Consider the following 23,705-nt stretch of genomic DNA (forward strand, 5'->3'; position numbering starts at 1 on the left):
AAAAAGTTTAAACTAATCTAAAGCTATGTAAACATTGTTTAGTTCCTGCAGCTTTTTTTAGCAGGGTCTTGGGAGAATGTCCTGTTATGTGGGGAAAGGGCATTGTCATGAGTTTGAGAGTGTCAGACCCCTCTAAATTTCTCGATCTATTAAGTGTTAGAATTTTATCAAGGTTTGGGGTGTTAAAATGGGTGCCAGACTTCTAATCCCTGGATCCAGCAAGTGTTAAAAGCTAATCAATCAAGGCTAGCCTCCTGGGTGATGGGTCATTGCAAGAATCAAAGGGGCTCAAGGGGCTCGTGTGAGATGACAACCGTGGGGGGGGGGCCCTCCCTCAACAGATAAAGCTGGAGTTTAGAGAGTTTAGGAAGTTATGTGAGCTAGAAGCTGGATTCAAAAAGCTGCAGGCTGGAAAGGCAGAGGGGGGAGGGAAGGAGGGAGGGAGGGAGTCGTGGCTGATTTCTGCTTGAATCCAAGGCCATGGCTATGGGAGAAACAAGACCCTTTTGAGGTAAAAGCTTAGAGTTGGAAAGGACCCTAAGGATAATCTAATCCAAACCAAACCCCTGCAGTGTAGGAATATGCAGTTGTCCCATACGGGGATCAAACCTGTGACCTTGACATGTTCTAACCAACTGAGCTATCCAGCTTTGAATTTGTCAGTTTTGTTGATGATGGAAACCCCTCCATCATAGGCTCAGGTTGTATGTATGTATGTATGTATGTATGCATGTATGTATGTAAATTAACCATATATCATAAAGACACCACAGTCTCCTCTGTGCCTCATTTCCAAAAGGAAACATGAGCCCTGGGTAAACGGCAATCGTTTTCCATAAGGCTTGGTTTCCAGGCCCTTGATCACCTTGGTTGACCCCTTCTGCACATGTTGCAGCTTGTCAACATCCTCCTTAAATTGTGGCGCCCAGAACAGGACACAGTGCTCTAGGTGTGGTCTGACCAAGACAGAATAGAGCAGGGCTATTACTTCTCTTGATTTGAACACTATACTTCTGTTGATGCAGCCTACAATAGCATTAGCTTCTTTTAGCAGCTACATCACACTGTTGTCTCTGTTGCACCTGCATGATTATCTCTATCTATTTGCACTATTAGAATTTCTGAAGTTTTTCAACAAAGCAAAGTCATTCATATTTTGCCATGACTCAAAGGAATACTGTAGTTTTAGCAATCTTTCTATTTAACGCACAGAGCTAGGGAGATTTTTCAATACATAAGCTAGCTTTTCCCAACCTAGTGCCCTCCTGAAGTTTCCGACTTCAACCCCAGCAATCATGGCGAATGGTCAGAGACGTAGTCCAAAACATCTGAAGAGCACCAAGTTAGGAAAAGCATCTCTTGTAGAGTGCTGCTTAGAAGTATATGTTATTATGTTGCTAACTAAGAAAGAAGGCACACTGGGCAATTAAACAGGCATATTTTAGAGATATAGTTGATCTATGATATGCCCATTGGAATTATACGCCAATTGTTTTATGTACTATTTTTTACTTCTTCAAAGAGCTCCCTGACAGTCTAGCTCAGAAGTAAGTAATATAAGAACCACAAGCTCTGTAAGGCCTTCTAACACTTCCTTCAGAATATCTTCCCCACCATTTGATTCTTAGTCATCGATTTTGTAACCAAATTTGACTGTTAGATTATTTACATGCTTAAGTATGCAGCTGCTTTAATTAGACTTACCCACAGACTTTGCTAATTCCACCCACCCACCCATGGTTTCTAATTGAGACTCTCCACAAAAAACAATTGATTTGCTAAAATTCCTTGATAATGGTGCATTGAAGATAAGAGTCCGGTATGTTTGCAATGTACACATCTCGGTACACATCTCAGTCTCACTCCGACTGGGTGACCCATCCTCCCTCCCTTGGCTTTTGAGTTAGCCCAGGTGATAACTGATTGCTCTGAGGGCTATGAATTATTATTATTTTTCATACCATCTAGATTGTCTGGGAAGAAGCCTCTTTTCCCCCTTCCTTGCAGTTTCAGCTTTAAAGGATATATATAGCAGCCCTTTGTTCTGGACAGAATATTTTTTTTTGTCACAAGTTTGATGGTGGGTGGAATAGTGCATGTGTGCATGAGAGAATGTGTGTGTTTATAGCATGTTTGGGGTGAAAGGACGAGTGTCCTAACAAACTAGCCACAGGACAGAGCACCAACATAGAGTTGCAATGGGAGATGCTTCTAAACAGTCTCATAGCCCTGATTGCTAACTGCCCTGCAATGTGGGGGCAACTGTTTTATTGTTTTATTCTGTCTTCCTGGTTTTGGATTTGATTGACATGGATGCAGGTTTAAATAAAGTGGTAGCCTTTGTATGCCAAGACCAGTGTCTGTCTCATTCCTGTCTACTACAATATTATCGCTGTTAGGTCTTAAGTATTTATATCACTTGCTTTCTACAAACTTGTTGCCACCTATTGATGAACATTAAAATACATTTTCCACTTAGAATGACTGGAATGTGTTTATCTGCTTGCACAGGGCAGGGTAGCATTTATATTGCACTTTCCCCCTCAATACACTTTGCATGCAATAATTCTTAGCAACAATCCTGTAAGGTATTGTCCCTATGTTTCTCCACTAACAAGTTCTTATTCCTTCTCTGTTTTCTCCTTCCTTCACCCCAGGTTTGTGAGTATCCAGATGGGACAAAATCGCTGAAACTAGGAGACTTTGGACTAGCCACTGTGGTTGAAGGACCCCTCTATACAGTCTGTGGCACGCCAACATACGTAGCTCCTGAAATCATCGCAGAGACAGGGTGAACATGCATTATTAAAATGGGGTTTCTTATTATTGTGCTTGGTGAAAGAAAGTGTGTGGGCGCCTTTTAATATGTTTTACAAATAGTTATAGAGTGGTTGTGTATAGTTGTTTGAACAGGAAATCTATTTGAAATCAGTGGGTTGTATCCAACTAAGTTTTACTTGGAGTAGACACATTGAAATTTATAGACCTAAGTTAGCAATGTCCGCTGATTTCAGTAGGTCTACTCCAAGTACAACTAAAGTTTGATAAGAACCCATTTATCCTAAGGCCCTGTATAAGCAGGTATGTGCTTATATAGGCTTGATTCAGGTGTTTTACCAGACTATTGTAAAAACCTTGGGGTTTTTCCGAGGCTTGCAGAAGCCATAGGCTTCTGATGAAATGGAAGCCATAGGCTTCAGTAGAAATGGAAAACTTTGGTTTGGCAAAGCCCCACATGTTATTAATCAAGCTGAAGATGTGAGAGGAGGAGGGATAGGAAGAAAGGAGTTCATGAACACCAAACCATCATTTGACATTACATCTCAACAAAGCCAAATATTCTCAACAAAGCCAAATATTCTTTTCACATTGGATAATATATGGAATACCATGATTTTGAGTATCTGAGATACAGACAATAGACATTTTATTATGTTCCATATAATAATATGGACATGTATTCTATATAATAATATCTGGTAGCAGAATATGAACAAATTAATATCAGCCTGATCTTTACTTACTTCTAGGTCAATGGCAAGCTTTGTCAAGCTTTGCTTGAAAATTTGCTGTTAGTGTGCTGCTAAAATTAGAAATTAAAATGGCACAAACCAGTAAATTGGTATAAACCTGCAGAATCTTGTAGTGCGTATAGAGGAAGTATCTTAAAGATGTCATTACTCCCCCCCCCTTTTTTTACAGTTATGGCTTAAAGGTCGACATTTGGGCTGCAGGTGTCATCACATTCATACTGTTATGTGGGTTTCCACCATTTCGTAGGTAAGTAGTATGAAGTGACATTTAAAATGGATGATCTGCTTTTCCCTATGCTACATTACTTTCAGTCTTAAAATTATAAATATTATACATACTGTTTCTTCTCCCATATTTCACAGGCCATATATCTTCCTTCCTTCCTTCCTTCCTTCCTTCCTTCCTTCCTTCCTCCCTCCCTCCCTCCCTCCCTCCCTCCCTCCCTCCCTCCCTCCCTAATTCTGTTAAGTGTAATGCTTTCACTTTATCTGCCATCAGGATATTCAGAAAGAAGAGCAATATTCATTATAGGAAGAAATGAATAGGCTATATTGTTTGTCAAAGGTAGGGAGGCGAGCCTCCCAGCATCTTTGTCACCTTGTCCTTGAGTCTCTTTCTTCAGAACCCATCTATTGTATTAAGCATGCAGAGCTTGCCCTCTAGTGTTAGAACACGGACTTGGACATCTTATAACTTTAATCAGCATATGGTGTTAGAACATTCACACCAGTACCTCTCCCTGCAATGCAAGAATCTCAACTAAAGCATCCACAACAGATGGCCATCCAACCTCTGCTATAAAACCTCCAAGGAAGGAGATTCCACCACCTCCCATGGGAGTCTGTTCCAGAGTTCCACTGTCAAATAGTTCTTACCGAGAGAAAGTTCTACTTGATGTTTAGTCAGAATCTTTTTTCTGGAATCTATTGGTCCAGGTCCTTGTCTCTGGAGCAGGAGAAAACAAGCTTGTGCTATCCTCCATGTGACAACCCTTTAGATATTTAAAGATGCATATCATATCTCCTCTTAAGTCACCTGTTTACCAGGTTAAACATACCCAGTTTCATCAATCGTTCCTCATAAGGCTTGGCTTCCAGACCCTCCTCTGCATCCATTCTTAAATTGTGGTGCCCAGAACTCATGTATACTCTACCTTCTTGATTTCTCCTTTCTTATATTTCTTGAACATTTCCTTCTTACTTAATTTTAATAAGTCTCCTCCGAACAAACTTAGTTGAATACTACCCAAACATTTAACAGTTGTCTCTCCACAACTGCAAACCTGTTCTAGCTGTTCCTGCCTTGAGCTGCGAGGACAGGCTTCAATTTCTGCACAATTGAATTCAAATGACTGTCTGTGCTCTTTTTAATCACAGAATGGTGCTTTATGTTTCATTTTACACATATTGCTGTACACTGCCCTGCTATTTTATGATATGGCAGTATATAAATACTTTTATAAATAAATATAAATACTACTTTATAAAATCCTGCACAACATATAATTTGAATCCAAGTGCCAGGAAATGACACGTTCCTTCACTGCTCAGGATGGGAGCAGCTAGAACAGGCTAGCATCTCTTCCCTATTTCGTATAATTGCCCATAGTAACAGACTGTTTGATGTGTAGGAAAATTGTGCCACTTTAGAGCAACTGGGGTGTTCTGAAGTCTCACTGACAAGAAGCAGCCAGAAACCTGTTTTCTTTACTGGTATAGCTTAAATAAATTAAGTCCAAAGTTGTATAAGAATGAAAATTAGGGCAGAGTAATGCAGATCTGACTAATTGTTTTTTTAATGATCTCTGTTACATTTTATATTCTGAACAGTAGATTATATTTCTTCTTGCGTATTCTCTGAACGGAGAGCAGTTTGTAAATTCTGAACTAATCAATAAAAATAACTTTTTAATGGTTTTTTTTTTAGCTTTCATAAATGGTTTTTTAATTGACATGTTTTTTTTCTGCTTGGTTTTGATCCACAGTGAGAACAATGTGCAAGAAGACCTCTTTGATCAGATCTTGGTTGGAAAGCTAGAATTTCCCTCTCCATACTGGGATAATATCACTGACTCTGCTAAGGTATTAGGCTGTATTAATGATACTAAAGCTGAAGCTATGAAAGCATTTCTCATAATGCCCAGCTAACTGTCTTTGCTACCCAAACTGGTTGCAGAGTATCAAAGACACCAGTGCCATTGCTGGGAGAACAGACCAAGACAAATAGTTTCAATAGAGTCTCCCATGGTAATGCAGCTAGCTTGACAGCTATTCTTTCATTTGGATATTAAAACATCAGCCACTGCAGTGGGACCAGTTCAGTGAAGTGATTAAGGGAAAAAACTCAAGTTCACATTCTTTTCTGAAAGTCAAATGAGTGGTGGAGTTTCATACTTGAAAATTATTGGACAAATTAATAGGTTTTGGGTAGCCTATTGACAGATGCTCTGCTGAATCAGAGTACGAACTTTTATCAAAGGTCAGTAGAATAGGTCAGTAGAATAGTTATGCCTAGATGTGGGCAACAATTGACTGTAATCATGTGACATTGAGGAGAATGTAATTAAGTTCACGTTTCATGCCTGTTTTATGACACAGTTGAAATGTTCCCATTTTTGTTTCCACTTTTATAAAGTAAAATGAAACACAGGTACTAGAATCCTATTTTCTAAATAAGAAATAGATGCTTTTCGTTTGCTGTAGGGGTTCAGGACCTCTTCCTTTGGGCATGGGCCTATATTGTAAGAATAATGAATTCTGCAGTAGTGAAACAGCAATATTTGTTCCTGGGCAAAAGCAATCCCACCTCCACCACCTCTAGCGTCAATGGCAGTGTGATTTTTAGATGGAACGTGTTGCTGTGAATATCATGGGCTTTGCCTCCCGGGAGGGAATTCCTGGTGCAATTGTCTTATCTCAAAAATTTGGCTAACTTCTGACACAACCCTCTTGCCTACAACTTTGCGGGATGAGTGCTTCCCCATTTTAGAGTGTAACCACAGCCGTCAATATGCTTTTAAAAGGAAGGTGAGGGTTCACTTGAGGCTTCCTTTTGCGGTCTGCTTAGCATCCTTCCCCCAGCATCTGTGCACTTCCTTGCTTCTGCACAGCCAGAAATGAAGCTGCCGAAGAAAAACCTTCATTGGGACACATACTTACTGACTTCATTAGAGGCTACTTACCGAGAGAACATACACTCATAGTCTAGTGGGCATGAAGATTGAAAGCAAAAATTGTGACAAAAGCAGTCTCCCATTTTTAATACGACTATAAATTGTGCTCATTCCTTTCCTCATGTCCCCCTCCCCCCCCCCGCTTTTCCAGGAGTTAATTAGTCTGATGCTACAAGTAAATGTGGAGGCGCGATATACAGCCGCTCAGATTCTAAACCACCCCTGGGTGTCAGTGAGTAAATACTTTCTTATGTTGCATGTTTATGCAAAATTAATTCTAAGGAAGCTCACCCTGTGTTAAGTCCTAATCTTCTGAAATGGCACATCTGCCAGCGAAGTTCTACCTTTACGCTGTTACTCCAAAAGCCGCTTGCATAGTCTGACATGTGCTGCTGCTGCTGTTTTTTAATGCCCCAAAAGATCTTCCATCTAGTTCCATGGTCTGTATTTTTGAAGGCTTCAGAAGACACATGGGTAATTGGCAGCCCTTGTTTTCAAAACAACGGAACTTTCTCTCAGTCAAGCCTGTGCAGAGGGGGAGGGCAGCTTGGGTACATTTGCCCCAGGCCTCAGAGGGCTAATCTGGCCAGGGGGCCCCATCAGGAATCAGCTGCATTTTCCTTTGAGTTTTTTTTTCTAAGAAGTCTCCTGCCCCGGGCCTCAGACAAGCTCTGCACAGGCCTGCTATCAGTGGTGTGATTATGACAGAATTGTATTTCCATGTCAGTTTTCAGATGGAAGGAGACATATTTTTTTTTGCTGACAGTGCCTCTGACATGTTGGGTGAGAGGAGGGGAAAGAGGCTCAATTTCTGGTCTGTACAATGCATAACCAGAATGGACAATCTGTTTAGCAGTGTACAAGTAGTGAAAGAGCACTGGAGCCTGGGAGCTGATGCCTGATTTTGTTGATCTCTCTGCCTACATTGGGATGATTGCAGTGGCACGAGGAATCTGTGGTTTTCCAGATGTTGTTTAACTACAGCTCTCAACAAGCCATGACCGTTGAGCATGCTGACTGGGACTGATGGGAGTTGGAAATCAATAATATACAGTTCTACGCACTGCTGTACAGGTTTCAAAACTACTTTGAGCATTCACATGTTCAGGCAAATACCTGAACACACCTTATGTGTCAAATGTGGGTGGCAGCAAGCCGGGCTACAGTGAACACTGCAGGGGCGACTACTTTCGATTGCCTGAAGTAGAGTAGAAACCTTTGTAAACCTTCATTTTACAACATGGGAAAGGCTGAATTTTTCTGATGACGGGAGGGCGTTGCATGTCATGATGGTAAGGGCCTGGCTTGTATGCATGCCTCTGCCCTCCTCCATAGGTTCAGATTTCACTGAGTCCCTGAACATGCCTATTGTGTGTTGATGTTTTAGTGAATCACTGAAAAGAGGCATGGGTATCTGGGAAATAAATTTATTGTGCTTCATTTAAAAACTCTTAGTTCCACTGTGTTATCACAGTTTGTTACCTTTCCTTTTGTAATTATTTTATTTATATCCTGCCTATTCTCACAAAGGAACCCAGGGGTTGTAGTAGCATATACTGTAGAGAAGAATGTTTTCATAGCCTGCATGTTATCATAGCATAAATTCATGATGCTCTCCAAAAGTCCATCAATTTCGATCCAATCACAAGGCAGAAGGCAACTAAAGATAAGCTTTGCATTGGATTAACATCATAGCACTAAAAAGTGCTTATCTGTGTCCCTTAGCAGCCACTGGAATTTAGAACTGTTTAGTTACAGTTATATCACACTCAAAGATTTTTCATTCTTGGTTTTATGTGGCAGAAGGCTCATATTGTGGAAAAGTTTATGTCCAGGCTATTTCATTTGTCATCCCACCAAAGAAAGAAAAGGCAGGGGGCTGCAATGCTTTTCTGCATGCTAAAGTGCGGTTCCCTTTTTTTCTTTACAAAGGATGATGCCTCCCAGGAAAACAATATGCAAGCTGAAGTAACAGGTAAATTAAAGCAGCACTTTAACAACACACTACCAAAACAGAATAACCCAACCGCAGGGGTTTCTGTCATCATGGTAAGCAAATGCATCATTTTTATTATTTTACTAATCTACTATCAGTCACCTGCCAGCTCCCCCATCCCACCCGCCCTCAGAAATGCCATTATGAAATCCTTCCATTGAAAAAGAGCAGTGAATATTTTTGGTTGTGCCTGTTTCCCCCCGTGCTGTGGATGCATTTTTAAGAACAACACTTTAAAAGGAGCTGCTGACATTTTTTGTGTTTAACATTTTTTGTTTTATAATTGTGTAATTTCACTTTAACAGTTCAGACCTATTTAAATTATCTGTTATCTTTGAGTCCAGTCACAGATAGCTTTCAGCTATTCCACCTATGCTCTAAAGAATTATTTCATAAAATACAGCATTTTGGCAATGATGTTCTTAAAGATGCTACTTTATGTTAGCGGCTTTTGTTTGCACTGCTACACAGATACGCAGCACCAATAGACATTGTCATGTGTAGGAAACCAAAGTCATTTTAGGTTTGGGGAAAATCCTAAAATTTATGGAAAGAATTATGATGATGCCTTAGCCTATAGCCCTGTACTCACTTACCTCTAAGTAAAACCTTGTCATCGTGGGTAAGCAAGAAGTATAAGATTGCACTGTCTGTCATTTTACATTTGTATCTATCTATCTCAGCTTATGAATGACAGTTTTAAAAGTAGCATTTTATTTTAGAATGAAATACAGCAGTAGAAGGGGAAAAATATTTTAGACTGATGCTGTTGCTTGCATTTCATTTGACAGTTTGACTTGACAGTCTGAGGGGCCCCAGAACTTCATACTTTGTATTTTTGAGACTTATGGATAAACCTGAAGCAGAAACCTGGTATAAAATATATTATTTAACAGAGTGATTTTAAATTCTAACTCTTAGCTGCTCGCAAGTTTGCACGCCTTTAAGCTTGCCTCCAGTATAATGCAGTTCCTGGCTTCTTATTGGTGTGGAGTTTTCTAATCCTCTGGCCTGATGGTTTTGTTGCTAGCCAGTGAAACACATTGCGAACACTACTTAGGGGTTTTCTTTGCCTTTTCTCCTTCCCTGCTGATTAAACTGCTGCAATACAACTGAGTAAATATGTATAAGGTAGTGAGAAGAATATGGAGATGTGTAGTGCTGACTGTAGTCACTTGCTGCATTAATTAAATGGGGAATGATATTAATCAAGGATGATATTAGTATTGAGGTGTAGAACATATACAATAATTTCCGTAGATGTTCAAAGCCTACCTGTATGGAAGTGCAAGGAAAGTGCATTTCTTCTGTTCAGGCTTCTGTGGCAAGACCTGTAAGAGGAATTTGGCATCTCCTGTGTGATGAAGCATGTGTACACTTAGCTCAAGGGCAGCTTGATCATCTTCCCACGAGAGGTGGTAGTGGTGGTGAAGGCATACATAAATTATTTTTTATCACACAACTGCAGAGGTGAACACAACTAGAAGGGTGTATGCTTTTTATTCTGACACGCATTTTATTTTGGGCTTCCCAGTTACGTGCAAAGATCCCCCCAGAACCCCCCCCCCCAGTACATATTGCCAGTATTCTAGCAACTTGGTCCCATTGTCTACTGTGAATGAACCATTTCTTTATATTTATATAAGAAATCACAGCATACAGGGGACAAACGAGATGAGGAGAGATGCCATAACAAAGTCACCCTCGCTTTTTACTTTTAGTATCTATTTTTATTTGTTCTTGAGCCCTAAGAAAATACATGTTTAGGGAATGTGGTAAAATCATCTTCACATCTATTCAGCAAGCATTCATTTCTTGTGTTCTGCTGTATACAGAATTGTCTTAATTCCAATTTATTTTCAGCTTTGCATCACAAAACAGTTCTTTCACAGAGATTTTGAGTTAAAGCAGACATGGCCCTCATGTGGTAGAAGAATGAAATTGCATCTTTAAAAAATACAATACAGTATGCTGTTTCCCCCTTGGAATCTTAAGATATAATGGGTTGTATCCAATGTCAGTCTGATTTAAACCATTTAAACTGATGGACTTGACTAAAGGCTACCTTGGGTCCATTAATTTCAGTGGGCACATTCTGAGTAGGGACTACCCTTGCATTAAAACCATTTACTTAAATAGTTCTAGTGCTACCTTTTAATTTCAGAATAGGGTTCTTTACGTTTATAAATGTTGCAATACTATTGGTTCTGCTTCAAGTAAAGTCTAGTGTCTGTCCCTTGCTTTCTTCTTTTGCTTCCTCCCCCAATGCCTGCATTGCTTTCCTCTGAGTAGGTCCAAGGCAATGGTATGTACTAATTACGATGCTTTTTCGCTACATTAAAAATATGTTCTTTTTTTAGTTTGAAAGAAAAGGAGAAGTAACCAGATAGCAGTCTGAAGTGGGGATGTCTGTTAAGTGATGCAGAAGAGGCACATGGCAAGCTTTCATTGCATTTATACGTTTGCACCATTTGTACCATTTCAGCCATGCATGATGCTTTGTGTCCTGTGTCTTTGGGTGCAGATTCTTTTTAAAGTAGAACTTGAACTGTCTGCAGAAAGGGAAGATAACGGCTCTCCCAGGATGCTATTTGTTGAATTACTGATCCATAATCCCCAAACTGCACCACTGCCACTGCCAACATGGTCTCGTGGATGTGCATTTCTCTGGTCACCCTCATAAAGCAGATAGAAATAAGTAAACTTGTGTTTTGAGGCTGTTTAACACTCGTGAGAATGAAAGCTTTCCCAGGTGGTACCATTTTAGGCTGCAAGTGTGTGGGACAAGATTGTATGTTTGAAATATCTCCCGCCACCGCCACCCCATTTCATCTAAGATCATACAAAATTTGTACAGTGGTGCCTCGCTTAACGAATGCCCTGCTTAACGAAATTTCCGCTTAACGAAAGGATTTTTTTGAGCGGAGGTTGCCTCGCTAGACGAATTCGTTTTCCGAAAAGTTCGTCTAGCAAATCGCGGTTTCCCATAGGAATGCATTGAAATGCGTTCCTATGGGCAAAAAATTCAAAAAAAATTCAATGCATTCCTATGGGATTCGCTCGGCGAATTTTTCATTATAAGAAAAGACCCGTGGAACGAATTAAATTCGTCCAGCAAGGCACCACTGTATATCATAGGGGAAAGATTTGTCTTCGCTTTCACCCTGATGTGCTAGTTATGAATGTGCAGGAATTCTTCTAGTTGTGGGAATAACCACTCCCACATCAGAAGCCTGAAGTGGTAGAGTTTATGAAAAGCTTTACAACTAGGTTCTGGTGACCTCCTTAGATGATAACCACAGCTCCACATTGTGTGGAGTGGTGGCATTAAAACTAATGCCCCATTGATTTCTATTTCTCCTCTAAGCATGGATTTAATTCAGTGTGTCCTACTTATTACCTTATTGATTTAGGGTGTATTCATAGGATGCAGTGTTGTCTGTACAAGTATTCTCAATTATCCCCAGCTTCTTGTACTGCCTAATTTGTTTACTGTGCAAACACTGGCATGGTCAGTAGCCATTCCTGATATCTCTGTTGCTCATTCTGCACCACTGTGATTTCAGGATTTGGTGGAGACTATGTGAGCTTTAACCTGTAGATGGTTGGAGCTGCTCACATGAAGGAAGGGGAGTATAGTATGTAGAAGAACAAAACATCTTTGCAAGCATGCATATGTATCTTTGAAGTAGAAATAAGCCTAGCATTAAAAACTCCTGTTGCTTTTATATCTTGTCCTAACAGCATATTAACCAATTCTGGTCAATGTGCCTTGAGCTACATGAGAAAACTATGCTGGTAATGGTTACATACCTAGATTCAAAGTCCCCATGCAATTTAATGTTTATCCACATAAGCTGCCTTGATGCAAATCTACATCAGGGCTACCAGTTACTTGCTAGTACAGCTAAATCAGGGTCTGAGTGCTTAACAGGTACGTTTTTACTCCCACCCTGCCACATATACATGTTTTTTCCTCACCAGACTTGCAAATGAGTTGTTGTTGTTGTTATGGTTGTTTAAAGCAGCTCATTAAAATTATCTCACTGGCATTGCAATGGCATGTTGTTTTCATGCAGTGCTTGTTCCTAATGCGCTGGGTGTGATGCATGTGTGAAGCTAGTCTCCGAAACCATCCACGCTAACCACAAATTTATAAAAGCCTTCCAATGTTACTTCTCCTTTTCTTCTGACTAATGCATGCATCAAAAGATGGGTTTATTGTGTGCTGTCGAATATGAGAGTTGTAACGGTTTAGTGATGTGTGTTTTTTATTTTATTTCTTCATTTACTTGTATTGTAGAACACAGCTCTAGATAAAGAAAGACAGATTTTCTGCAACAAGCGCTGTCAGGACTCTGGCCAAGCTGCTGTGGATCAAACCACTATGATAAATGCTGCAGCTCGTGATCTTCCTGTGGTCGGGCTCAAAACTTTATTTCCTGCTGCTTCTGAGCCACTCAAACTCTCTACGCACTCTGTCTCATCATGTCATGATGATACTGCAGGATTTTGAGACAAATTCTACTGAAGTCCATTGCTAGGTCAGGAATCAACTACTATTCACATGCCCTCACTACTGTAGTTTGTTCACATCTGTCTGAAAGAGAGGTAGGTAGTATGTACGTTAGCTTTTAGTACTTTGACCATTATATTTGGACTTTTTTTTCCTTCCAAAATAATAATAATAGTGTTAAATATAATTTCAAACATTTTGGGATGTGAATGAATTGATCTACTCTTGTGGTAATCAAATATTGATATACAAACTTCTATATAGGAAGAACCACTAAAAGGCCTTGCCCACCAAACTCTGGTCTTTATTAAAAATAAAAATGCCAGGGGTCAACAATTGAGAAGCTGTAATTCATTTGTATGACTTTATGAAGTTCAGTTCCAGAGTTATTCTGGAAAGGCAAGACTGGTCCTAGTGGGCAATCTGTACAATATTGAAAAACAACCTGAGTGAATGTGTGCAGGGTAAGGGGACTTGTTTTCAAAATATTGAAACTAAAGTTTAGAAAACATGAACTTAAACTGTGTGGCATTGAATACAAAAGTAACTCAATCATGGGACAAAATCATTTTTCTCCCATTATTTTTTGGTATGAAGACTGCAGTCAACAAAAGCATTTTTAAGCCGTTGTTGTTGGTTCTGCACCAATTCCCTCCTGGCATTGTTTAACACTACCACAAATTGTCTGGAATAGAACACTGCTGCATGTCGCATAACCTAAATGGAGCCATATATTCAAAGCAAGCCAACTAAAACAATGATCTACTTGGCCAATGATGCTGAATAGTTTGGCCATTTTGTTTTTTTCATTAGCCCACTCTGTTTAACTTCAGGAAAACTGGAACTATTTGGGAGCAGTTGTGCTAAATGTGCAGTCAAGGTAGATGGATCTTTTATCTTAATGATCTTTTATCTTCATGCTTGTTTCAATATGGTATGTACGCTTATTTGCTCCTTTTTAACAATTCTGAATTATTTTCCATTAGCCTTTACCTTAGAACTGTAAGATCTGCAATAAACATTCTTGAAAAGAACACTGGTAATTTTTCTTTTAGAATGTAGAAAGTCTCGCCGATTGTGTGTGTGTTAAACTTGATTTCCTTTTGTCTTGCATGCCATTTACATTATCGGAATAGAGGCTTTGAAATTAGGCCTTCTTCTGTACACTCAGATTGAGGTTGCGATCATATGCATCCTTACCTGGGAGAAAGCCCCAATCCAGTGTGAATCACTTCCAAGTCACTGCTACAGCCATCCAGGAGCTTTACGAAATTTTATGTGAGTACTACCGTAGCAAATTATATATATATATATATATATATAAAGACTTTCTTCATAGAACTGAAAACACTTATCTGAGTTTTTTTCTTAGCAAGAAAAGGATTCATTACACATAAATTACAAATGCCTTTTTTTATTATTATTTTCTAAACTGAGTTTCCCCTTTCAGATCTTTTACCTTAAAGGGAGAGTAGTTGAATGCTAGAGGGGAAAACAATGTGAACTGCTTCAAGTTAGCAGCTGAAGAAAATTATATACCAATATAGATATGGAATGTAAGTTTCAAATCTTAATAAAGCACAATGTACAAAGTAATTTATGCAATACAGACCTACAAAACAATACAATCCTTTCACAAATATTTTCACAGAATTCTGCACAGCAATCTTGTAGAAAAAGTAGAATTTATGCAACACCAAAATAACATTGTTCCTTAGTATAAATTTGAAATTCATTACCTAAGAGGCGGGGGCTATTCTGTGGTTTTCAACATGATTAAAACATGCCTCATTTTCATAAATGGTGTTGGGTATAGCTTGTGCTACACTGCTCTCACAAGCCATGTTAAAATGGAAATTAAAGCTCTTGCCACTAGAGATTCTGTAGGCAGAGCTGAAATTAATTATCTTCTACTTGCAGCCTAGTAATGCTTATAGGCAGCTAGCAGGTGTACTTTAGATCTCCACATGATTTTAAAAGTTATGCAGTTTGCTAATAGAGGATACCTCAGTTTTGAGGAACAATCCACATTTTGGATATGCATTAAAAGGAAGGGGAGGAGGAAAACGTATAGACTTGCATTTTCATATAACAACTCTATTGCTGATTTCTTTTTCAACTGCACAACAAAAAACAGCAAACTTTAAAAAAAATTCAAAAAACTAATTCTCCAAACTTAGAAGCATGCTTGATCATTGATGGAAACAAAATTACATTTATCATAATTTAAATATTCTCGATTCCCAGAAATTCAGTGCTTGAAATAGTATAATTCATTGGAAAGGTACAAGAGACAAAATGTGGTGTGGGTTAGCCCAGTTTAAAACACCAGTATTATAACCTATAACCAGCTTCCATTGTTAATCAAATATTCCTCAATATTATAAAGATTTACATGAGAAACATGTTTCATAATATAGCTAGTACAAGAATTTAAGCCATCTTAATTAGGTCTCTCCCCCCCCCCATACATGGATCAAAATAGACTTACTATGACTAAAAATATAGATTTTCTTTTTAAGCTACAGAACCCCAGCAGCCATTTTCTGCTTCTTTTCCCTTCCCCCACAAAAAAGTCAAGCAAAGTCTACAAAAATAGCAATTAGCTTTAAAAAATAGCGTCTCCCAGCAAATTTTAAGTTACATTCAGATGTTATATTAATTATTTATAAGAACGGAGGCTACCCAAGCAAGACTCCTATGCTTTTAGCAGTAGTCCTACCTATGCCATCCAGCAAGTTTCAACATCAGTACCTAGTTTGATATTCATGATGCCACCTGTTGAAATCATTGTAGAAAAGTACTATGCTGCCAGAAGCCATGCCTGTCATTATACACCTATGAAGAAAAGACGAGAGGAAAATTGAGGGTGGGGTGGGGAGGAAGCCACATTTAGCCACATGCCTACTTAGCTGAATGATGTCAAAGAATGCCTGAATGATGGCATGAATGAAGCATACTCTACCTTGGCACTGGTTTAAGTTGGGTTGGGAAATCTGTGCAACTCCCATCATTTCTCACCACTGGCCATCCTGCCTGGGGCTGATGGGGATTGAACATCTGGAGGGCACCATCTTTGGCCACCCCAGCTGTAATGGAACTAAACCTCTTATATGTACAACATTAGCCAACAGAATGGCATGGATCACTCATTTCTTCTAATGGGGATAGTTCCAGCAGTGGGAAAGCTGGGAAGCAGAGCTCACTCCAGCTGTGAAAAGGCTAGCTCCGTGAGGCCTACTGTCATCTGGGGGAAGGCATTCCATTAGACCGCCCCAATGGAACATGTCAAATCTGAACTAGAAGATCTACAAAGCAAATTTATGAGGCAGATACTGGAGCTTTCACCTGGGACTCTGCCGGCTCATCTTATAGGTGAGTTGGGTCTCTCGATAGCAACCAGAATTGATCTAAACTATGCTAGATACTTTCATAGACCAAATGCTTTTGAGGAGCATATTCTCACGAAGCTCTGCTGGTTGGAGCAACTAAGAACAGGAGGTGGGGCACAAAAGATTACGGCTTACAATCTTTGAATGGAGAAATATCTATCCTTTAGTTCATGGTCTTAGAAACTGAATCTTCAACCATGACGTCAACAAAGACAGAGCATCCATTATCGCTGCCAGTTACTCTATTTGGTACCCTCAAATTAAGTGCAACCACTCAAGACCTCACTACTTTGAGACACTTTTCCAGAGTTATGCAGGGCCTTTGTTGAACTTAAACTTCAACAAATGCCCTCAGCATACTTATGAGGGGAGATACTTTGGAATAGCACAAATGGAACAGAAATGCAGTTATGGATGCAGTCAGGTTGGATAGCATGCCCTATTTGCCCTTTATATACAGTGCCCAGAGAATTATTTTTGTATATATCCTATTCTCAATTGGTCCTCAGATCGATCTTCCTAGTTGAACTCATAGCTGAAAATACCTACACATCTGGTAGCCAAATTTTCTCTGGCAGATATGAAACTTTATTCCCATTATGTTAATGCACTGTAATAAAAAATGTTGTAAATTATAGACTTATGTTGTGTGATTTTAGCGGAATGTCTTGTTTTTCTGCCCTTTGTTCTTCATTGTGAAGGCCTCTAGCTATATACAATACAGTCATACCTCAGTTTAAGTACACCTCGGTTTGAGTATTTTCAGTTTAAGTACTCCGCGGACCTGTCTGGAATGGATTAATCCACTTTCCATTACTTTCAATGGGAAAGTTCGCTTCAGGTTAAATACGCTTCAGGTTAAGTACAGACTTCCGGAACCAATTTTGTTTGTAAACCGAGGTACCACTGTAAATTGAACTGAATGGGCTACCTAAGTGGGAGAGAGATGGGAAGAAGGGCTCATTTCATCAGCTTTCCATCAAGTAACTGCATTCCCTGAACTGTGTCACATGGTCATTATAGGAACATTATAGGAACAACTCTTTAGAAATTGGTTCCTGGATTTTTATTTCTATTTTCCTCTTCCCTCCCTGTCCCTTTCCCCCAATTTGTTGTGCTGTTTTGGGGCTGTTGTTTTTCTTTTCTGATTGTATGTAAGCTGCTCTGGGGAGCCTTTTTGGCTGAAAAACGGGGTACAAATGCACTAAATAAATTAGTAAATCTTTTTGCTTTCTCGGTGTTACTTTTTATTATTATGAATCCTTTTCTGCTATAAAATCTGTGCTGAATGAAGCCAGTACAAAGTGGTATCAATAGCAAATAACTCAAAACGAACCGACTCACCTTTGGTCATAGGAAAGAGCCATGGATCGGATTCCAGCATCACAACCAGGATAGGCAAAAAGTTGCTTGAGGTCACACACTTGCCACACCATAACCACCCCATTGTCGCCTCCCGTAAGGAGGTACTGTCCATCCCGGCTCAGTTGAATTGCCTAGAAAAAGAAAGGGTGAGACTTCTGTTAAAAGAACAACTTTCGTCATTCAGTTCTTTCTTCCATGTGTTAATTATCATCCAACAAGGTTGAATGCTTTCATTACCAATGCAGGATTTGCAAATGCATATACATACGGAGAGCAGATAAAACACATAATACCATGATCACAACCTTTCCATTAATTGTTCCAAAATGTATATTTTGGAAATTATTGCTTATTTGGACAGTGAGGACTTAACTCAAACTTGCAGACAATGGCTCATTTTCTTATGAGCCATATTACTTGCTATAAAATAAAATCCACAGAGTAACTTTTACTGTTCCCTGGTTATGGTTGGAAGTGCTGAAAGGAAAACCTTCAACATGTCAACTGGAGGCTGAAAGTTGCAATTGATAATCTTTTAACATATTTGCTTGTTAAATTGTGGGTGCATTATGTGGCCGCAATGTCAACACATATTTTCAAGGCCGAACTGCAAAGGTTATTGCATGGGAAACTGCTTCACTCTTTCAGAGGACTCAGTCTCCTCAAATTACACAGCATGGTCACTCCAGCCGGCAACATAACCTGCCAGTCTCATATCTATCTACAAGCAGAGGGGAATAATCAGAGAGTTAAGAGAAGCAGCGTTATCTGCACCATTTCAGGAGCTACGCTGGCATAGGCTTCTCCTTCATCATGCCATTCTCTTTTGGGTAGATGTCAGCCCTGCCAGTCGAGTACTAATGCCTCACACTCTACACGGGAAGCACCTCATGCTCTGTTAAGAATCTATTCCCTTGGGATAGGAGTTGAAAATCACAAGAGTTGGAAGGAACCATGTGGGTCATCTAGTCCAACCACCTGCAATGCAGGAATCTTCTGTTCAACGTGGGGCTCAAACCCACAACTCTGAATCTCATGCTCTACCGACTGAGCTATACATCATGCATCATCTTATTTTGTATGCCGCCTTCCCATAGTTCAAACACTGTTCACAAACCAAAAAGTTTGTACTGGGTAGTAAAATTGCTACCAAAAGTAGTTATAGACAATACATAAAATATCAAAAAGAACACAACCAAATTGAACAATTTCCACATAAATCATAAAACTAAAAGTTACAAAAGATTGATATAAATAATATCAAGAACAGCAACAAAAACAATACCCCAGCCCAATAGTTTGTTCAGCAGCCTCAGCTTTTGTAGCTGGAGTTAGTCAGGGCCCCGTCCTCCCAGACCCAGTGTGGAGAACCTTCTTCAGCTCAACTTAGCTTTTAACCACTAACTCTTTTTCACTTACCTTTTAAATAGTTGAAAGCGAAAATGTTTAACTTTTAAATTAACTCTAATTAATTTTAGAAGTTGTTAACTTCTAAATATAGCTTCTAATATTTTTCATTAGCTTTTCATGAATAAAACCTTTCCCCACAATTGCTATATACATTAAAAATAGAATAATCAAAACCGTTCAACTCAGTATAAACTGCAGTATGGCTAAATTACCTATCATGGCAGTTGTTATTTCTTATGACAAGTCCCAAATACGTGCTACACATTTTTCTCCTAAGAAAGAAACTGTACTTGCCCTTAGAATCTAAGCACATCAGGTATATTATACATGAACAAATGACAATGCAGACAGCAGGAAGGATGATGAAGCTGAGGCAGTAAATTGTTTAAAATAAAACGCTACACTCACGTTATCTAATAAACCAAATACAATTACTAAAAAGATTATTCATTATAAGCAAAATCAATATCCATTTTTTGCTCATTTCACAAATGGCAATCTCCTAAGGGTATTTTTGAAATTGCAGTGAAGACCATGACAAATAATTATTTGCTACAGTTATAAAATTCATCTGATGAAAATCCATTAACCTTATGGTTATGGTTCACTTGAATGTTATACTGGAGGCTTTTTATCAGAGAAATGCTATATTAAAAGGCAAATTAAAGCCATTAATCTCAAACTCTTCTACAACCAATGAATCTAGCAAATTTCTGTGCTCTTGATTAAATAAAATATGGGATTTATAGTTTTACTAATAGATGTGGCATTTTAGTGAGTCACCTAGATGGGAATGGGAAAAAACATTGATAGACTGATATATACAATGGTACCTCGGGTTAAGAACTTAATTCGTTCTGGAGGTCTGTTCTTAACCTGAAACTGTTCTTAACCTGAGGCACCACTTTAGCTAATGGGGCCTCCCGCTGTCACCACGCCGCCAGAGCACGATTTCTGTTCTCATCCTGAAGCAAAGTTCTTAACCCGAGGTACTATTTCTGGGTTAGCGGAATCTGTAACCTGAAGCATCTGTAACCTGAAGCGTTTGTAACCCGAGGTACCACTGTATGTTGGTTTGGGAGTGGGGGCAAGTCTGTCAATGTTTCAGTTTCACAACATTGCCCTCAGGATTTGGAATATAAAAGATGCTCTTTATCTCAAGAAGCGGTCTAGATAATACAAAAGTTTAAAGTTCTGATGTTGCCTCACTATGAAAATACCTTTGGTTTCTACTAAGTGGTAACCTAATGACAGCTCAACTCCCCCCCCCCCCAAATATTTGGTTCAGATGCACAAATAATCTTCCAAAGCATACATTTTAAGGAACCTTCCATGTTCATTTGTTTCTGACTTGCACTCCCCTCAAACAGTCTCAAAACTCAGATTTGTGAGAGACCACTATTCTGAAAAAGCAGACCTGTCAGCATGACAACATTGGTATAAAGCAGCAAGAGCCAGTTGAGATACTTCACTTTTCAAAACAGACTCAGGAAAGAAAAATAAATTGGTTCCTTTGGGCAGAGTAGCATACTGGCCTTGTTTAGGATAGAATAACTTTAGTTCTCTGGACGGCCTGCCGACTTAGATTTAAGTTACTCGTTAAGATATCTAAACATTGCAAGGCAGATCTGCTGTGATATGCTGTTAGCCTAAGTTCCACTGAGCAATACAATATTTAAAGCAAAAACAGGTGGAATGTGTTGATTAGGCCCTGAGTCTATCCAGACTGCCTAAAAGTTCTCTTGGTAGCATTTTTTTTTTGGTACTTGTATACAAGACAGTAAATCAGAAGATTATACTGTCTGAATAGAACAACTGAAAGCTTTAGCTTTGTAGGCTCTGCACACTGAGTCCACAGATACAAAATTTATATATCAGAAAAATTTGAACGCACTCAATTTTTCTACTACCATCAGAATGTGAAACTGTTGGACTCCAGTGCCTGTGGGCAGAGACATTTTGAACACTCTCGTTTTAATCATCCTGTTGCCGCGTTCCTTGCAGCATGATAAAGTACAGAAGCTCTGGGGGAAAGACTGTGGATTGTTTAAGACTAAATCCAAGTGGGATTGCTGCGGGAAAATAATGGCTTGGTTTGTGTGTAATGCTGGCCTACGGGGAGTAGAATTTCCATTGCATAAAGCGACACTCCTGAAACCTTGGGAATGACAAACACTACAGAAATTGTTTTAGCCAGCAAGGGATTGTGAGATATTTTACAGATTTACTGGTCTAGCTGACAGCATAATCACAACGGAAAGCGACACGTTATCAGCACAGTTATTGTAGGAAAAGGAAGTAAAAACACTAAGTACCAGGGGGCTTGGTAACACCACCACAAACACTTGGCTGTGAATTATGAATAGTATGGCAAGTATAAAGTATGAATTGATAATACATTTAATACAGGTGGACATGTGAAACAAGTTACAGGCACTTTCCCCATATAATTATATCGGGGGGGGGGGAATTAGAGCATGATTCTCCTCTACACAAGAAATCAGCTTGTTATGTCGCTGGTCGCCATGCATCAGCTGATCCAAAAGTTCAATCCTGCTTGGTTCAGGTGTGCCAGCGAGTTCTCTGCAGCAAACTTGCTGGCGCACCTGAACCCTGCAGAAAGGAGGATTGAACTCCCAGCACTGAGTTCAATCCTTCTTGGTGAGCATCTCCCCCCAGTCTCATCATGGGTCCACTTTGACACATGGACAGCACAACCTACCTACCTGCCAACCAACTGATATCATTATGACACCGGATGAGTGACAGGTGGATGATCCCACCCACCTGTCAAAGTTGGCTTGCAGGTTGTGGGAGAAAGAAAAAAGTCTGGTCTGCCAGGCTAATGACGTTCCCCATTCTTGTTTTAATTAGTTTTTCTTAAGGTCTTTCGTACTACAAAGCAAACAGATAAGCAGGGAAAGGAACATCTAAGTTTTGTGTCTTCATTCTTCTTTTTTTCTCACTTGCTGAGAAAACACTGAAGTATAAGACTTCAAATATATGAAATTATGACGATGCTGCACACGGAATGAAGTTTAAAATGCTCACCCTTATATTATCATCAGTTTCCATCGTCGCTTGCAGTTTCCCATTCACACTGAATACGCAGAAGTGACCATTGTCATAGTATATGACACAGTGACCCTCTCTTGATGCCTGGATAAGCTTTGCTTTCACACAGTTTTCAGGTGCTTCTAACGCCCTCAGTAGATCTCCATTCATAGAATGTATGAGACATGGTCCTTCTGATGAAAGAGGAGGGAAAAGGTGAAACTATAAACGCTTTCTACAGATGCTAGCAAAGTAGACCTGGATTTCTCTTATTAATTATGATCATAACAGGAAAATAAGCTGGTTCGCTTAGACAATGCAACAGTGTCATTAAAACTCTTTTTAAGACATGTGTATCTTGCCATTCCTTCAAGTCAGAGCAATGTGCATGTTTTTTACCCAATTTTATCCTCACAGCAACCCAGTGAGGTCATTAGGCTGAGAGTGTGTGTGACTGGCTACGTTCATTTATTTATTCTTAATTATTTATTCATTACGCTTATTTCCTGCCTTTCCTCCAAGGAGTTCAAGGTTCTCTTCCTCCCCATTCTATCCCCACAATTTACCCAGTAAGGTGAGTGAATATTTGAACCTAGCAGTGAGAAATCCTACCACATGCCCCCTTCCCTAAAACTCACTGCTCCACACCCTAGCGGTAAGAGAAGAAAAATGGTGCCTTGCTTTGCATGTTCACTCAGAAGTCCTACTGTATTAACAGAACCATGCTGCAGAAGACAGAATCAGAATTCAAAATGACCTTAACAAATTGGAGAACTGGGTGCAAGCTAACAAAATGAATTTCAATAGAGACAAATGTAAGGTTCTGCACTTCAGCATGAAGAAGCAGATGCACAAACATAGGATGGGGGACACCTGGCTTACTAGCAGTACATGTAAAAGGATCTAGGGGTCTTGGTGGACCACAAGCTTAACATGAGTCAACAGTGTGATGCAGCAGCAAAAAAAGCTAATGCTATTCTAGGTTGCATCAACATAAGTATATTGTCCAGATCAAGGGAAGTAATAGTACCACTCTATTCTGCCTTAGTCAGACCACACTTGGAATACTGTGTCCAATTCTGGGCACCACAATTTAAAAAGGATGTTGACAAGCTGAAATGTGCTGAGGAGAGCAGCCAAGATGATCAAGGGTCTGGAAACTAAGCCTTATGAGGAGCACTTGAAGGAGCTGAGAATGTTTAGCCTGGAAAAGAGGAGACTGAGAGGAGATAGGATAGCCATCTTCAAAGACCTTAAGGGCTGTCA

At 39.5% G+C, this 23,705-nt stretch overlaps 2 protein-coding genes across 9 annotated transcripts in view; one reads left to right on the forward strand and one right to left on the reverse strand.

Moving 5' to 3' along the window:
* Positions 1–13,218, forward strand: part of DCLK2 (doublecortin like kinase 2) — a 77,351-nt gene extending 64,133 nt beyond the window's left edge. For 2 of the 6 annotated variants that reach the window (XM_035113963.2, XM_035113964.2), the window contains 6 exons: positions 2,658–2,791; positions 3,703–3,780; positions 5,519–5,615; positions 6,858–6,938; positions 8,639–8,755; positions 13,006–13,218. In XM_035113963.2, coding sequence (XP_034969854.1) covers positions 2,658–2,791; positions 3,703–3,780; positions 5,519–5,615; positions 6,858–6,938; positions 8,639–8,755; positions 13,006–13,218 — 720 coding nt within the window. Of the gene's footprint in view, positions 1–2,657; positions 2,792–3,702; positions 3,781–5,518; positions 5,616–6,857; positions 6,939–8,638; positions 8,756–9,493; positions 12,902–13,005 lie in introns of those variants that run through there. The other 4 variants (XM_060278655.1, XM_060278656.1, XR_004692494.1 and 1 more) reach the window with 3 other exon arrangements.
* The window catches only part of LRBA (LPS responsive beige-like anchor protein), a 357,361-nt gene continuing 346,625 nt past the window's right edge, over positions 12,970–23,705 (reverse strand). For all 3 annotated transcript variants that reach the window (XM_035113958.2, XM_035113959.2, XM_035113955.2), the window contains exons 55-57: positions 22,437–22,633; positions 17,955–18,106; positions 12,970–16,056 (exon numbers count right to left, since the gene is read on the reverse strand). In XM_035113958.2, the coding sequence (XP_034969849.1) occupies positions 15,966–16,056; positions 17,955–18,106; positions 22,437–22,633 (440 nt within the window). In that variant the 3' untranslated portion in view covers positions 12,970–15,965. The remainder of the gene's footprint in view (positions 16,057–17,954; positions 18,107–22,436; positions 22,634–23,705) is intronic.

Source organism: Zootoca vivipara, chromosome 9, assembly GCF_963506605.1.
Source record: "Zootoca vivipara chromosome 9, rZooViv1.1, whole genome shotgun sequence".
Lineage (NCBI taxonomy): Eukaryota > Metazoa > Chordata > Lepidosauria > Squamata > Lacertidae > Zootoca > Zootoca vivipara.